We start from the raw sequence: 16,992 nt of genomic DNA on the forward strand, positions 1-16,992 counted from the left end.
TGTTTTTAGACTGAAATTCAACGAAAAAAAGTAAACAAGCCATTCCATTATACTTCATAATATTCTAGATTCTATCTTTTAATCGTACAAACGCACATAATACTATTTATAGAGTTCACATTATTTGACGTTTCAAAGATGTTTTACTTTTATGTCTTGTGCATGTTTCTGGATAAATATTATTTTATTTTTCCTTTAATTTTCAAATTATTTACCTTCTAATATTGCACTAAACAAAACTAGGGCCAAGTGCATGAACAAACTTGAAGCTAAATTTGTCTTTAGTTCTAAATTTCAGAAATAATTTTCAATTTAGTGTAACTCGTTGATTAGTATAACTTAAAGGCGACAGTATACGTAATAATAATTTAACACTATTTGGTTTATTTTAAAACGTTAATATCAACCCATTAAAAATAAAATTTCGTTTAAACCTTAATTTATACGCCTGTATAAGTGTAAATTATTAAGCCCATTCTTCCTAGACAAGCAAATAAATCCCAAACTTTGTAATTGCCAAATTGGTGTTTATTAATTAAGTAAATATAATAAAATGTATGATTATTATTTATTACTACTATACATGCTGAATAATAAAAACAATATAAACATATGATAATATAATATTATCATAGTTTGTTTAATTTATTAGTCTATTTTTTTTTTTTTAAATTTAAGTTTTCCTAACAAAGTCATCTAACTTATTAATTACAAACTTTTTTTTTAGAAAATCAACAACTAATAATATAATAAATTTTTTACAAAAATGCACACGTACAATTGTAATTTTTTCATTATTATTATTGTTGTTGTTGAGTGAGAACATCATAAGGACATCTAGCTTGGGCCGAGGGAGAATATAGTCTTGTCACTTAGTTTGAAGTATCGCACACTTTTTGCGTAGTTTAGTGAGTCAAAAAAGTTGATAGAATCATTCTATTAATTACTAAAAAATTTAATCTTCCTATTCCGTTATTATCCACTTCTTGAAATCCCTACAAGCCCTATAAAACAATATAAACAAAAAAACCCTGATTGTCAATAAAATGTGATCTTACACCATGACCGCTATCACCTTTGCGTGATTATAATGATATTTACTTCTATACAAATTACTAAAGGCGGTAAAGCAATGAGTATCCGAATATTGACGAACAAGATTAATTTCCACGTCCAACCGATGAGGACTCGTATAAAAAATACATTCAACATTGAAAGCTGTACACAAAAATGCTGAACTATATAGTCCTATAAATCGCATTGTATGTTATAGTAAAAACAATTTTAATAATTTTAATTTTTTCTTTTAATGATGTAAATATTATACCAAACTTATAAGCTGATTGTACGTATAGGTAGATTACTACTTATTATGTATTGTACATCTTTTCCCACCAGGAATTAATAATAATAACAATATTAAGGTGTGTGCTCATGCCTATTATTCTTCAGTAAATTTTTGAGCGCACAATCACTCCAAAAGTGAAACTTGTAATATTGAGTCTTTTTAATGACTAGGTAAGAGGTAACTTAAGTATAGTTATATATAGCTGTTTCTAAAAACAAAGTTCATAATTTGAACTACTCGAAATAATATAGAAAATCTAATATTTCTTACAAACATCAATCACGTAAAAAAAACGCAATAAATGATAATATACTCGTACGTAAAATACTCGTAAAAAAATAAAAAGCAATGCTTTACATTTCCCTCGGATGAAGCAGGGGTTGAAATATTCATTCTGATTCGATTTTTTAAATTATATTACCTCAATTAATACTATAGTGAAATGTGATTATGTAAATTAGTACAAAATAAAATGGCACAGTTTAGCAGTACCAGGAGGTATTTATGTACAAGGTACACATTGAGCACACAAGCCAAACAATATTTAACACAAACATAATTTATTCCACTTATAATTATGAATATAAATCATAAAATTGTGCAAATATACAATATATTATTTAGTTATTATAATATTCTCATATACAGGATAATGTCCACGCATTTTGCACCTCTCGAAGTCACCTATGTAATAATATGTGGTTATGAACTCGTGATTTTATTTTATGAATAGGTGTATAATAATTCATAATAATAAATAATAATATTACAATATTATATTCCCAAGCATGGTTTGTGATCATCAAGGCGACATTTTTACAGGATAAGTTGTACACACATCGCAATAAGTGATACTACATTAGTTGTATTAGTACACTGATTAAAAATTCTATACCGTTTTGATTTAAATAAATCTGTCGGTAAGTGATTCGATATTTTTCTGTATATTATTATACATCGTTTGAATTATCATGCTGCAAGATGGCAGTGTGTCATAGAATGCTATACTCTTTGCGAGATCTTCATATTACGAGTTTTGATCCGGTTATCCGGATGATAAATACGTATTGTAATTAATAATTACATAATGTACGACTATACAAGAAAAAAAATTACATGATAAAATTAAGATATAAATTAACTCCCCCCCCCCCCAACCGTTAAAATGCATTGGTTTGAATTATTAAAACAGTTGAATAAACGTCATTGTAAAACCAATACATTCCTCGCTCCGCTCAATTAAATATCTAAACACAATTAACTAGGTTAACACGTTGAGTGCCACGCAGTGTCGTAATTTGGCCATGTTTTTTTTTTTTGGGGGGGGGGATAAAATGTTTTAACATTTTACCTATACCCCCCCCCCTATAAAAAGAAATATAAAGTATTTATTATAAGCACCTTTCAAAATTCAGAGCAATATATTTATGTACACGTGAGACATGGACAATAGGACTGCGGAAAAATAGTAGGATAGGATAAGATAGGATAGATAATATAACAATTTTATTCTAGATAAAATAATCTGATAATCGTCGAGCGTCGTCGATCCACGCTAAAATAATACTTTACTGCTCGGTGGTTTATTTTTGTACCACTACACAATGCTTACACAAACTCAAAACATACACAAAACATATTGAAATAGTGATACTTATAAAATTGCGTGGCTGCATTTAAAACGAACTAGGTACGAAGTATTTATATGTATAACTAGCATAAAGCATTTGTTTTTTTTTTTTTGTGTTATTTCTATAAAGTGTAAAATATATTCTATGTATAATAATATTAATTCGTCGAGGTATTTGATTTCAATATAAATATATATAAAAAAAGCGGGTCAGTCGTTCTGATGTACAGTAGGTTACTGTAATGGATGGGATTAAATTTGAATGCAATGATAGGTATCATTGTATACGAAAAACGATTCTGAACGGAGATGATTTGTCAGTCTAGGATATATTATATTTAAATATTGTCATATATTCTATTTTGAAACAAATATTTTATTTTGACGCATTTTGAATATGGCATGGTTAATCAATTAGTGTAGTTATCATGTAGTTATCATAATTCATAATACCTTTTATTATCATAGATATACATATACCTGGTTTGAGGATAAATCGTTATCATTACGCGATTTCATAAAAATTTAAAACTCAAACGCTCAAAACATTTTTCCTATAATGACGCTTCAAATTTTCTCTATAGCTATTTGAAGCAAAACTTATGGAAAACTTAGTGTTGAATTTTATAACCTTAGATAAAAATATAAAATGAATATGAATTTTGTACTACAAAATAATTTGCAAATATTCATGGTTTTAACGAATTTTTGTCAATATTTGAAATTCAAATGCTTATAAAAATTTTATTTGCATTTCTAGTGGACATTTTTTTGTGATAAACATTGAAAAACTTGTAAGGAATCTTATATTAAATTTTTAAATCTTAGTTTAAAAAAGACAATTTTTTATTAATTTCTAGCTTAAAATAATTTGTGAATTTTTGTGATTTTTACGTATTTTGTCAAAATTCAAAATTTGAATGCTTATAAAAAAAATTGGAACTATGAATTAATTTTATTTTTCAACTGCTATTGTAATAATATGTTAATAGCAATTTCATTAACATTCGATGAAAATTTCATGTATCAATGGTCATTCGTTTTAAAGTTACATAAAAAACCAAAATCGATTTTCTCGAAAAATGAGTGTGCATAAAATTTCCCGTTTTTCCCTTAATTTTAAGTTTGTTTTTCTCGACTATTAAGAAAAATATTAAGAATTTTTTACTTTTGATCCCCCAAAGTATCAACTAGATTCACTTTCTGATTTAACAAGGTACTGAAGTTAAAAGTCGAAGCATTTTTACTGCCCCAAAACGTAGTGACAAACACAAAAAAATTATATTCATGGTTTTGACGAATTTTTGTCAAATCTTAGATTTAAAACGAAAATTTTTTATGAACTTCTAGCTTAAAATAATTTGCGAATTTTCCTGATTTTTACGTATGTTGTCAAAATTTAAATTTAAATAATTGTAAAAAAAAAATATGACTTTACATTTCTTTTATTTTTCAACTGCTATTGTAAAAATATTTTAGGAGCCTTGTATTAAATTTTCAAATCTAAGGTATAAAAGGTAAATTTTTTATGAATTTCTATGAAAAAATAATTTACGAATTTTCGTGATTTTTACGTATGTTGTCAAAATTAAACTTTGAATGCATGTAAAAAAAAAATGTGGCTATATATTTCTTTTATTTTTCAACTGCTATTGTACAAATATATTATGAGCCTTGTATTAAATTCTCAAATCTTAGAATTAAAAAGAAAAACTTTTATGAATTTCGATCTAAGATAATTTATACATTGCCGTAATTTTTATGTATTTAGTCAATATTTGAACTTCAAATACTAATAAAAAAAATCGTGCCTATGTATTATCACTATATGAATAACTTATGAGGAACTTTGTATTACATTTTCAAGTATTTTGATAGGGCCAAAAAATTTTTATCGACACTTCAAAAAAAAATTTCTGAAAAATTGAAAATTTCAGTTGTCTATAAATATCTCAAAAAAAGTCAAAATATTTTGAAAATTAAATCATGTAAAGAAAATGCCAATCTAAATAACTGATATAATTTTCATGTGTCTAAGATTTATACTTTTTGAATAATAACAAATATTTAAATTCGTTTGAGGATAAATCGTTATCGTTACGCTATTTCGAAAAAATTTAAAATTCAAACACACTTAAAATTTTTCCTTTAATGAAGTTTTGACTTTTATCTATAGCTAAGTTTTCCTTCAAGAAAACTTATGAAAAACTTATTGTTGTATTTTTAATTCTTAGTTATAAACACAAAATTTTTTTATGATTTTTCAACTTCCAAACTACTTGCAAATATTCGTGTTTTCGACAGATTTCGTAAAAATTTGAACTATAAACGCTTATAAAAAAAAATTGTGACTAATGATTTTTAATTTTTTTTAGCTACAATTAGACCAACTTATTAGAAACTTTGTATTAAATTTTCATGTTTTTTTGGTTGTCCAACATTTTTTTACCGACACTTAAAAAAAAAATTCTCAAAAAAATCGAAAATTTCAGTCTATAAATAATTCAAAAAAATTAGAACATTTTTTAAAATTAAGCTGTATATAGATATCACTAACATTAACATTTGGTGAAAATTTCAAGTATTTACAGTGATTAGTTTTTGAATTACAACCATATAAAAATATCGATTTGGTCGAAAACTGGTTTTGCGTAAAAATTCCCGTTTTTCTGTCATTTTTTTTTTGTTTTACTCGATTTTTTTTGAAAACTGTTGGAAAATGTTTACTTTTGACCTCTATAATGCACCAAGGATATTCACTTTTACATCGGAAACCACCCCCAAAGTTTGAAAATGAAGCATTATTTCGACTAGTTATGCTGTACACAGACACAAAAACAGAAAAAAAAAACACACATCATTGTAAAATCAATACTTTCATCACTTCGTTCAGAATCTAAAATAATAATAATATTATTAAATAAAGAAGTACATATGTGAATGTAGTTAACCAGTCTTAAAAAAAAAAGGTCATGGGGGGGGATACGACACCCAAATCCCTCCCCCCGCCGTAATTACGCCACTGGTACGATCGACAACTTTTGCTGGGTCACCAGGACCGCAGTCGACACGTAGTTGACATATTATGTTATATGTATCTTTATGGGTGTATTATTTCATCGCATCATATAGACGCACCATTTCAATTTTTATATGACGTGGTTATTCAGTAGGATCTCGTGATTTAATTGGTATATTTGGATTTTGAGTACCTATTTTTAATGTGTATTAATTATTTTGCCCAGTATTACGACGACATCGACGGCGATGTCGACAGCGCGGCGGTTCTATTTCCAATAATATAATAATACAATATTATTTGTGTTGTCATTTGTCACTAATTGACTGACAAATATAATATTAGTTTATTTTAATAAAATACATGGTGTATATTATACGTGAACAGTTTTGTTTTATATGTAAATTCGTATTTATTATATTTCATTATTTTTTTTTTTTTAATTTAAAAACAAATTTGTGTGGCAATAAATTACCAGTGACCCTTATAAAAAAAACATTTTATTATAATATACATTTACACCTAAAACAATATTTACATTTTAAATAACAACTTCACCGGGCGTGGGGAACCGATTTCGACACGTAGTCAACCGTCAACGGCGCAACTCAGTTTTGGCGCAGAAACTCACAATACACCATCATAAATACCGAGGCACTCAACGTGTTAAGTAAACATTTATGTATAATAATATTTAGTATTAAGTCTTAATCAATAAGATTTAACGAATTTAGCAAATCTGCAAAATATAAAGTATAGGTTAATCGATACCTAATAAGTAATAATACATAAGTGATAGGTAAAGACTAGACAAATGCGGATCCTTCAGAGATAATCACCCTTTTTTTTTTTAATTTTTATAATTTTTTTTTTTTTGTCTGAGAGACACTGGCAGTGAACGCGTAATCACGATGGATGGGAGATGGTAAAGAATCCCTCCCCTTGATCGGTTCATTTGTATGCACTTATGTAGTGCTGTACGTATTAAATACGTATTGTAATTAATAGTTATAATATGATGTACGAATGTACGTGAAAAAAACTACAATATGATAAAATTAAGATATAAATTAACTCCCCGCCCCGTTAAAATGCATTGGTTTGAATTATTAAAACATATCCTAATAGGGAAATTTTGTTTCGGTTCTTAGAAATATTTAAGAAATATTTAGGTAGGTACAACAATAGTTTAAGCTATTTTATGAAATATTAGGTCATGTGAATTTACGATTTTTGATTTTTGAACATATTACAACGATTATCAATAATCCAGTCAAAGCAGTTTCGTCAGTTATTTCTCAATATCAAATTATGAATGTTATAATACGCCCATAAACTATCTGAAAATAAAATCATACTTAATAACTGAACATATTTTACAAAACATTTGAATTAAAATAAAGCGAGCAAGTAAGTAACGCTCTGATGTGAACATTAGGTATCAAGATAAGTCACTGTAATGGATGTGTTTGATTTGAATTCAATGATGTGTAAAATCATTGTATACAAAAACGGTTCTGAGCGAATGTTGTCTATCAGCATATAATATAATTTAGTATAATATCTTACGGTTATGATACTTTTGTTATTAAAGTAATTCATATTACTATTATGAATTAGTACTGCAGTAAGTTAAACTAATTTTTGCGAAGAAATTGTAGTGTATAAAATATAGTAATATATAATAAAAGTTTCAAGTACCCAGGAATAATATTTTTTAATCACAACAAAACAACTAAAACCGTAATTTATTTTAAATATTTAATTCCAAGCTAGTTTGAACTTAAGATGTCCATAAAGCATAAATAAAAACCCATAATTAAATATATTTTAAATTTCTTGGTAACAATATAAACTTATTACGTGGGAATTTTATAAATTAATTTTAAACATTTTATAAATTTTAAATACTTGGAATATAGTTTGCAAATTTTCTAACTGATAAATTTTGTATTTTTGTCAACATTTTAACATTAAATTATTCTTAAAAAAATAGTGCGTATATAATTTTAATACTGTTTAACTACTATTGAACAATACATAAGCGTAAGACGATGTATCGCATATTAAATCACTTAAACGTAATAAACAAAAACATTATTAATGAGATTTATAGAAAGAAAAAAATTAAATTCTCAAAGTCTACATTAATACTCGTAATTCAAATAAACATACCCCTAAAGGTAATACGATGTATATAGCTATAAAAAATTTCATAACCACTGTAATCATAAACTTAACTAAATACTTCACGTCAAATAACTGTCTTAAATTTATTGAATTAATTTAAGGATTTGAAATCAACCATGAATTTTATGAAGATAATTCAATACTACCAACGGTTCTGGAAGCAAATATTTATGTACTTAGCACTCATATGGGTCGTTTTCTTTTTTACAACTTTTTACTTCGAGGGCAAAAAATACGTTGACGATGATCAAACGCTTGCCATAGTGCTTCAACATATCGACGAGTTACACAGAACCAACATGGAACTGATAGCAATAAAGAACAACCTAAATCAAAAGTAAGTCATGCTGCAGTTGTATTTAATTACTTTTTTTCCATCGTGGTAGTAATCAATATGTATATAATATAAAATATTATCTTACATATTCAGAGTTTGGAAGATATTCGCTTAAGAGGACGTCATGATACCCGCATGCGTGTTTATTCTGTTTTACAAGTGCGTAGCATAGCATTGAGATTTACAAAAATTTTCAATTTTAAAATATTTATAACTCGCTTCAAAATTAAAATGTAGTAAAATGCCAATAAGGTCGTCCAAACTATATTCTTACTTTTAAATTCACTCTATATAGTGTGAATAAATTCACAGGTCGATTCACTCTAACTCTTATACCAACGGAGCAAACCTTGATCTGCTGAGCGTAAAATTTGTTATGTTACGCACTTGTAAGATGGAGACAACACATGTGGATATCACGTCCTCTTAATTTGTGTGTCTCGTTAAGAAGTATTAGAATATAATATTAAAGTAAATATTCGTGATATCGTTGACTGCATTTTATCCGTTTACGATATTTGTTTCTGATTTTTAATTCCAAAAAAACCTTAAAAAAATCGCAGTGTCACATTTATTAATTTATTCCGTGCATTCAATTTTTATTATACGATGCGCGGCAACACACAATCTGTATTAATTGGTGTCTACGGATAGATGTACGAAAATAATCGTAATTTTAAACATATATCATACAATCCATCAAACAACCTTAGAACAAAAATATTATATTTGTATTAATAAAACGGAATATAATATTATTACGAAGAAAAAACAGTACCACTGTTAATAATAAAATATTGTAATATGAATAATTATTTAGTTTAATGTGTTATACAATAGTATAAAAGTTGTAATAATCATGTATGTTTATGTTTTATGTTTTTAGATTGAGACTCAACGAAAAAAAAGTAGGTACACATGTTATGTTATTTACTACATCGTGCAGTACTATTATCTTAGATTTTAATCGTAGAAATACACATAATATTATGTACCAACAGATGTTCGCATTGTTTGATGTTTTAAAAAGTTTTTATTTCTCTTTTTCTTATATTTTGAATATTATTATACCAAATACATAGTTTCTAAATACATTTTATATTTTATTTTTCCTCGTATTTTCAAACTTCTCTATGATATTATTATACTAACCGAAACTAGGAGCCAATTGTGTGACTAACTTGCTGGTACTATTATTTTATAATTCCGAATTTCCGAAATCATTTTCAAATTAGTTTAACATGTTCAACAGAAACTTAAAAGTGAAAATATAATAAAAGAACACCGTTCTGTTTATTTAAAAACTTAAATATATCTGAATTGAAAATACAAATCAATAAAACGTAAAATATATATATTTTGTTACAATTAAAGCCCAATGACAAATTACAATTTAGAAAATTAGGTATGGATTGTCACAGGATAAAATATTTTAAAGCAGAATCGAACCAATTGCACGTCGCAAAATAATAATATTCCTATGTCAAGGTTAATTGCTTGGCTTTCTACAGATGATGGACAAATGGAAAATTTTATACAGCCCATCTGAAGGGTACGAAGTGTTACGTCGCCGAATTTATTCAAACACAAAAGAATTTTGGTATTACGTAAGTTTTTCGTTACAATCGTTGGCTAACGAAATCAAAGATTTGAAACCGAAAATTTCTCATATGAAAACAATGGTCGACGAACACTATAGATCTTTATTGAAAGACGTCACCAAGCTCGCCGATGTCGATGGTTATTCACAATGGAGGTGGAAAGAATTTGACTCTTTGAGTAAACTAGTAGAAAAGAGAATTCAACATACGCAGAATCCACCCGACTGTTCAAAAGCTAAAAAGCTTCAGTGCAATTTCGTCAGTGTAAGTTTGTACGAATAATATTCAATTATATAATATTTATTTAATGATCATCCTCACCCCTTTATATTTAACCTTTCTTGAAGCATCACTCTCTTGTATCTGATTATAACATAGAGCGCTATTTGATCATTAAATAATTTAAAAATAAATTGTAATTTATATTATTTAAGAGTCGAAAAAAAAATGTCATAGTCCCGAATCTATACTACACTAGCCTACTGACCTACGTACGACCTACGTAAAATTTGACTTCCACAATTATCAACAAATTTTTTTATTATACGTTACACTTATAGGTTTGCCCCCAAAGGAATTGTTGTGGATATGGATGTCGCGTACACCATTTTGTCAAGTGCTTGATTGTCGCCTACGCCACTGAGAGGACAATGATTATAGGCACTCCTAAAAAATGGGAGTTTACTAGCAAAGGATTTGAAAATATATTTTTACCACTTAGCGACACGTGTACTTCGAACGACGGTGAAACAGTTTCACTTTGGCCTGGTAAGTTAAATGTTTATCAAATGTTAGTATTGAATATATAATTGTATTTACTTCCTAGATTTATTATAATTTTTTTTTAACAATTACTATTAAATTTACTTATACCTACATGCATTTTATTTATTTAAAACTATCTAAACCCGTACAATTAATAATCCGTTTAAAATCCTACATTTTATATCCCTCAGACTGTTTTTTAAATTCGTTGGCTATTCGATTATAGCTATTCGATATAATGCCTCAAACTGTTTTTTTAAATTCATTTTCTGTGGTTATGCTAGCAGTATATTTTTATCCCAACAAAAATTCTTTGTCAAACTACATATAAAAATTGCTAAGCACTCATAAAAAAACTTTGTTAATTTGTACGAATTATAAGCACACAGTAAAGTTGTGATTTCATAAAAAATGCTAAATAAGATAAATTTTTAATAAATTTATTATAATATCTCGATAATTTATATACTTGGTGAGAACTTATTTTGGTAATTTAAATTCACTTATAGAAAATCATAACGGAGTCTTATTCCTAAATATAAAATAATAGAGCGGACATGCTTATTTGTCTAAATAAGTTCTCATATTGTATGTCCGTCTCCTGATTCTAAGCTACCTCCCCATTAATTTTCAGACAAATCAGTTCAATCGTACTTAAGTTATAAATAGTGTAACTAACACAACTTTCTTTTATCGTTTAATGCTTATTGCATACTACTAAGTGATAAAAAAAATTGTAATTAAAAAATATTTATTAATTTATGCAATGAAATAAATTATCAAAATATTAAGTATGTCTTATCTCGCCATAAAAAGTAATATATTATGATGATTTATAATATATATATTATAAATATTATAAAAGTGCATGAAAATAAGAAAAAAAAATGCAATAAAAACTATATTTAATGATTGTACACATATCTTCAAAAAATTTTGATTATGTAATGATCAACTATGAATATTGGTCAGAAGATTAGAAAATTCTGTTTTTTTATGAAGTAGATATCGCCCATTTTATACCACAATAACACAAAGGTAATGACTAATGAGCTATTTTGTTGAATTTACTATTCACTTTCATAATATTATAGGCAACGAAACCATCCAAGTAATAAACTTTAACGTGCCCACACCCGAATCCGCTGCCAAGAATTTACATCCTCCTTACATTCCGGTCGTATTGCCTGAGGACTTAGCTGAACGAATAAACGTCTTGCACGGCGATCCCGCTGTATGGTGGATAGGACAGTTCTTTAAATACATCTTCCGGCTACAACCATCCACTACCAAAGTATTTGACGAATTTGCCAAGCGAGTGCATTTCAAAAAACCAATTGTCGGGTAAACATTTTTATATTGCATAACCATGATATTACAATATGTATAGAAACATTAAATTAAAACCAATATTTACATAATATTACTGTATTTTCATAAAATTTTATCTTAGATAAGACCGATCACAGTTAAGTGTAAATTCTATATATTATTATAAATAAATTAGAACGTCGTTACACCAGAATCCTGAGATGATTTGAGTACACAGCTGTTTATGAAGTACACTCAATTTTCAATTTTCAATAAGTACCTATTGTAATCACTCATAAATGAAAATCTTAGTTGAAATTATTCAGCAAACAGTTCTTTTTATAACACTAATTAAAATTAACTACTGTTAGCCGGGCATAAAATAGGTCTATGTATTTTGCGAAAAAATGTTATGTGATTCATCTATTAATTTCCACTTAAATTGAACTTTGGAGATTAGATTATTAGATTTCATTAATCCAACAGGCAACAATACAATGCGGTGGTGCAACAATAAAAATATATTCTTACCTACACATTATAATGAAAACTTCAATTTGGATACAAACCGATAAATATTCATTTTTATGTATTTATAATTATTTATATATTCCAAATGTTTCTTAAAAAAATAAAAAAAAACATGAACATTTATGACGAAAAAATATAGAAAATAATGTTTATGACGTATTCAAAAATGTTGTTTCGTTATTTTATAAATAATTAAATTGTATGCAATAAATTCAAAAAAAGAAGAAATAGGTATGTCCTTAAAAATACAGAATTTTTCTAGCATTAAAATAAAACTAATAGGACATTAATGACTCCAATATAGGCAACTGTGTTCATTAGCTTTGAATCGAATAAACGACGACTACTATAGTACTTTCAAATCATAACTAGATACGCCACGTGGCTTTATAGATATAGCCTATATGTAACTGGTGTTACGGATATCTATAAAATTAAGTGTTTTTGTTCAGTGTGCATATCAGACGATCCGATAAACTCATCGCTGAAGCTTCATTCCACAAACTCGAAGAATATATGTATCACGTTGAAGACTATTACAAACTCAAAGAATTAAACGGCGAATACTACACAAAACGAATTTATTTGGCAACGGACGATTTAACACTGTTTAATGAAGCTCGACTTAAGTGTGTTTCAAATATTCAAGCTTATACTTCGTTATTATAATACTTACGTTTATTCGTAAATGGTGTAAATAATAAATCGTGTTTAATTAGATATCCTGAATACGATATTATCGGAGATACAGAAATATCCAAAACTGCAGGGATCCTTAGTAAACGAGAGTTGGACAGTTCGATTATGGATATCATCACCGACGTATATTTTCTATCTCATCACTGTGACTACTTAGTTTGTACTTTTTCGTCAAATGTATGTCAAATTGTATTTCCTCTAAATCATTGTTCATTATAATTTATCAATAATAATTAATTAGAAAAGTGTTAAAAGTAAAAATTGTTTATAATTGAATGATAATATATATTCAGGGTTTTGCATCCAAATTAACTCAAGAACTCAAAATAGTTACAAATATACTTATTGATTACAAATCTTACAACTCAAATACTTGTAAAATTACATTAATAGCTCGTCAAATTTAATATAATAGACACAGTTACCCATTCAGGCGATGCAATTTGATAATTAAACTAAGAACACGTTATAGTGGCTAATACCAACCACCTAACCACACTATTAGGCAACATCGTTACATTTATCATTTCAATAAATTAATAACCTATGACGATTGTGTTTTTCCTCAGTAGATTGAATGTATTATATCATATTATATACCTATATGGAATTGAACAAAATACGGCATCATCCCTATATTCCACGATACTTTGCTTCGGTATTCATCATATATTCATATATGTAAAACCAGCTGGTTCTGAATTATGAAAAATCTTAATATGGTTATAATTCATGAATTCATGTAAATTTGTAGAGCTTTTTCTGATTGGTATGTAACATATAAGTATATAAATACTGGTGTCCCACGAGGATTTATCCATTGCGATTTCTTCCGAAATAATGGAGATATCGAAATTCTGGTTTTATTACAGGGATAAGAACTACAATTATATCATATTATTTTAATTTATTTTAAAGGTTTGGTAAAAAAATACAAATATTTTTTTTTTATTTAATTATTTCCAAAATAATTCACTATAGCCATTTTGTAGAGTTTATTGACGTTTAAAAATTGTATTTTCGTTAGTTTCCTGATTTTTAATTTTTTTTAATTTCGAGAAAAATTTCGAATTATTAAACACCATCATAGTATTATTAAATATATGACCTGCTGCGCCACACGCTTCTTCGTACAGCCGACCGAACACTTTCAGTGTGTCTGGTTATAATAATTTTTGTTTCTTCAACACTAGAAAAAATATTTAAAATTAGGAAATTAATGAATGTAAAATTTTGAAATCTCAGAATGTTTAGAAAAATAAAGTCTTGTGACAAAACCAGAATTTTGATATCTCCATTTTCTCGTAAGATATCACAATGAGTAAATATACACAGTACACTCTGTATATCACTCACATGAATACTTGTTTAAATCAGACCATCGTGATTCGTGGCATTGCAGTATCAAACAAACATGCATGTCACAACATACTCCATGTCGATATATAATTAAATATACAACTTTCATATTTTTAAACAGAAATACAATTAAATTTAAAAGCATTGAGCTCTGAAATATATTATAATTTTCTTTAGTTATACCATATTATATCACTCTTATTAAAAATATAAAAAAAACTTTCAATTTAAATTTCTTAAAATTACATTTTTTGATCTCTAGAGGTACTTACAACTTACAAGCTTCTCTACATATAATTGAATTCAGTAAGATAAAGAAAAAAGTTGCTTATCTCATATTTTTATATAATTTATTAAACGTCAATATCGACCAATTAAATATTTAAAAAAGCGTTAAATAAAATTAGTATATACTTAAATTTATTTTCGATAAATTGTGTTTTTATTGCAGGTATGCCGGTTAGCTTATGAAATTATGAACAGTCTCCAACCAGATGCATCAGCTAAGTTTACTTCTTTAGACGATACATTTTATTTTAGTGGTCAAGTTCATAGACTGAATGTAGCTTTAATATCTCATAAAGCAGACGGACCGGATGAGATGGATCTAGAAGTAGGTGACGAGATCGAAGTAGCTGGAAATCATTGGAACGGTTATTCAAAAGGGACAAATTTGAGAACAAATAAAACGCTTCTGTATCCTAGTTTCAAGGTAAAATATTATGTGTAAACGATAATATAGACGAGTTTCACAGTTATTTTAATGTGCCTAACCATTAAGAGCCATATAAATTCTTAATTTTTTGTATTTGTTAAATAATTGTGTAAAGGTTGACATTTTTTTTTTTTTTCTAAGCTTATTCTAGGCCATTTAGACTCATCACCGCTTCTACTATCTCCCTCCGCGCTGCTCTGTGTTCTGCAAATTCTTTTCCGTTAATAACTCCCAAAAATCTGAAGTCTTCTTTGACTCGGTCCTCCCATCTTTGCCAAGGCCTTGCTGTCGGTCGACTTTTGTTCGGTTTCCATTTCGTGAAGACCATTATAAGTGGGCCTTCTGCTCTCCAGACGTGTCCTGTCCATCTCATTCTCCGGCTCTTGAGTGTGGCAGCTATATTGGACTCGTCAAATAAAGTATTCAGCTCTCTGTTTGATCTTATTTCATAGCCACCTTCATCGTTTCTCTTTGGTCCAAATATTCTTTGTAGGAGTTTACTTTCGAAAATCATTAATTTGTTTTCGTCAGATTTGGTGGACGACCATACTCCACAAACATATAGTACATTGGTCTGACGAGAGTCTTATAATCTGATTTTTGTTATTCTTTAATAATAATATTTTAGATTTAAATGATTGGACTAATGAATAATAGCATTTGTTGCCAGCTGTGATTCTCTTGTGTATTTCTTCGTGACTATATGCCTGTGAGTTTATGAGTTTATGTCTACTCCTAGGTACATAAAGTTCCAAACTCTTAAGATCATGTATCTTCTTAACTTAAGTTAAGTTAATCATTTTCTTTAACTTGCATACCTTTGTTACTTTGTAATAAATGCAAACAAATTATTTAATTTCCGCATAGGTACCTAATTCAAAAATATAAAATATATTCTTTTCTTATTTGTAATTTAAATGCCTAAAAGACATTTAAAACACTCTCCAATTTTAATTTAATTATATTATTTGAACAAAAAAATGTTACATTATAATTAATTTCCCTAAAGATAATTAAAATGTTGCTGGAATAGTCCCCCCCTAGCATACATAATTTTAATACTTGTGAAGGTTAATATTAGGTAAATATAAAGTAATATTAGGTTAATATTAGGTAACCTAACCTAACCTAACCTTGTGAAGTTCGTAAGACTATGTGGAAAAGAGAATAATTTCACGGATGTAAAATACATTATTATTTACAGAAGATATCAAAAAATGTACAAAACTAATAATAAATTATGTTTAAATACATTATATTATTTGATTTTAGGTAACAACGAAAATTGAAGTTTTTCCATTTGCCACTTATCCAAATATCACTGTCGACATTTAGACACGGAAAAATAAAATTTATAACAAATGTAAATTGTGTGCTATTAATTAAATACATGAATGTTTTGTAAATAAAATAAAAATGTTATTTGAAGTTTATTAGAAAATGTTTATCGTAAATTCAACATGGGCGTAAATACCTAAATATACGTG

General features: G+C 27.5%; 1 protein-coding gene across 2 annotated transcripts; it reads left to right on the forward strand.

Moving 5' to 3' along the window:
• Positions 1 to 2,250: 2,250 nt before the first annotated feature.
• On the forward strand, positions 2,251 to 16,946 carry LOC107164813 (alpha-(1,6)-fucosyltransferase-like). Of its 2 annotated transcripts, none has more exons than XM_089219112.1 (10): positions 2,251 to 2,268; positions 8,289 to 8,524; positions 9,411 to 9,432; positions 10,036 to 10,389; positions 10,686 to 10,893; positions 11,985 to 12,234; positions 13,185 to 13,361; positions 13,452 to 13,608; positions 15,242 to 15,502; positions 16,778 to 16,946. In XM_089219112.1, the coding sequence occupies exons 2-10, from the start codon at positions 8,304 to 8,306 to the stop codon at positions 16,838 to 16,840; spliced, it is 1,713 nt and encodes a 570-aa protein (XP_089075238.1). In that variant the 5' UTR covers positions 2,251 to 2,268; positions 8,289 to 8,303; the 3' UTR covers positions 16,841 to 16,946. The 2 variants fall into 2 exon arrangements, with proteins under 2 accessions (XP_089075238.1, XP_089075237.1); XM_089219111.1 differs by lacking the exon at positions 2,251 to 2,268 and adding an exon at positions 6,515 to 6,667.
• The last annotated feature ends 46 nt before the right edge of the window (positions 16,947 to 16,992 follow it).

Source organism: Diuraphis noxia, unplaced genomic scaffold (assembly GCF_037042655.1).
Source record: "Diuraphis noxia isolate RWA-SAM2 unplaced genomic scaffold, SU_Dnox_SAM2 contig0002, whole genome shotgun sequence".
Classification (NCBI taxonomy): Eukaryota; Metazoa; Arthropoda; class Insecta; order Hemiptera; family Aphididae; genus Diuraphis; species Diuraphis noxia.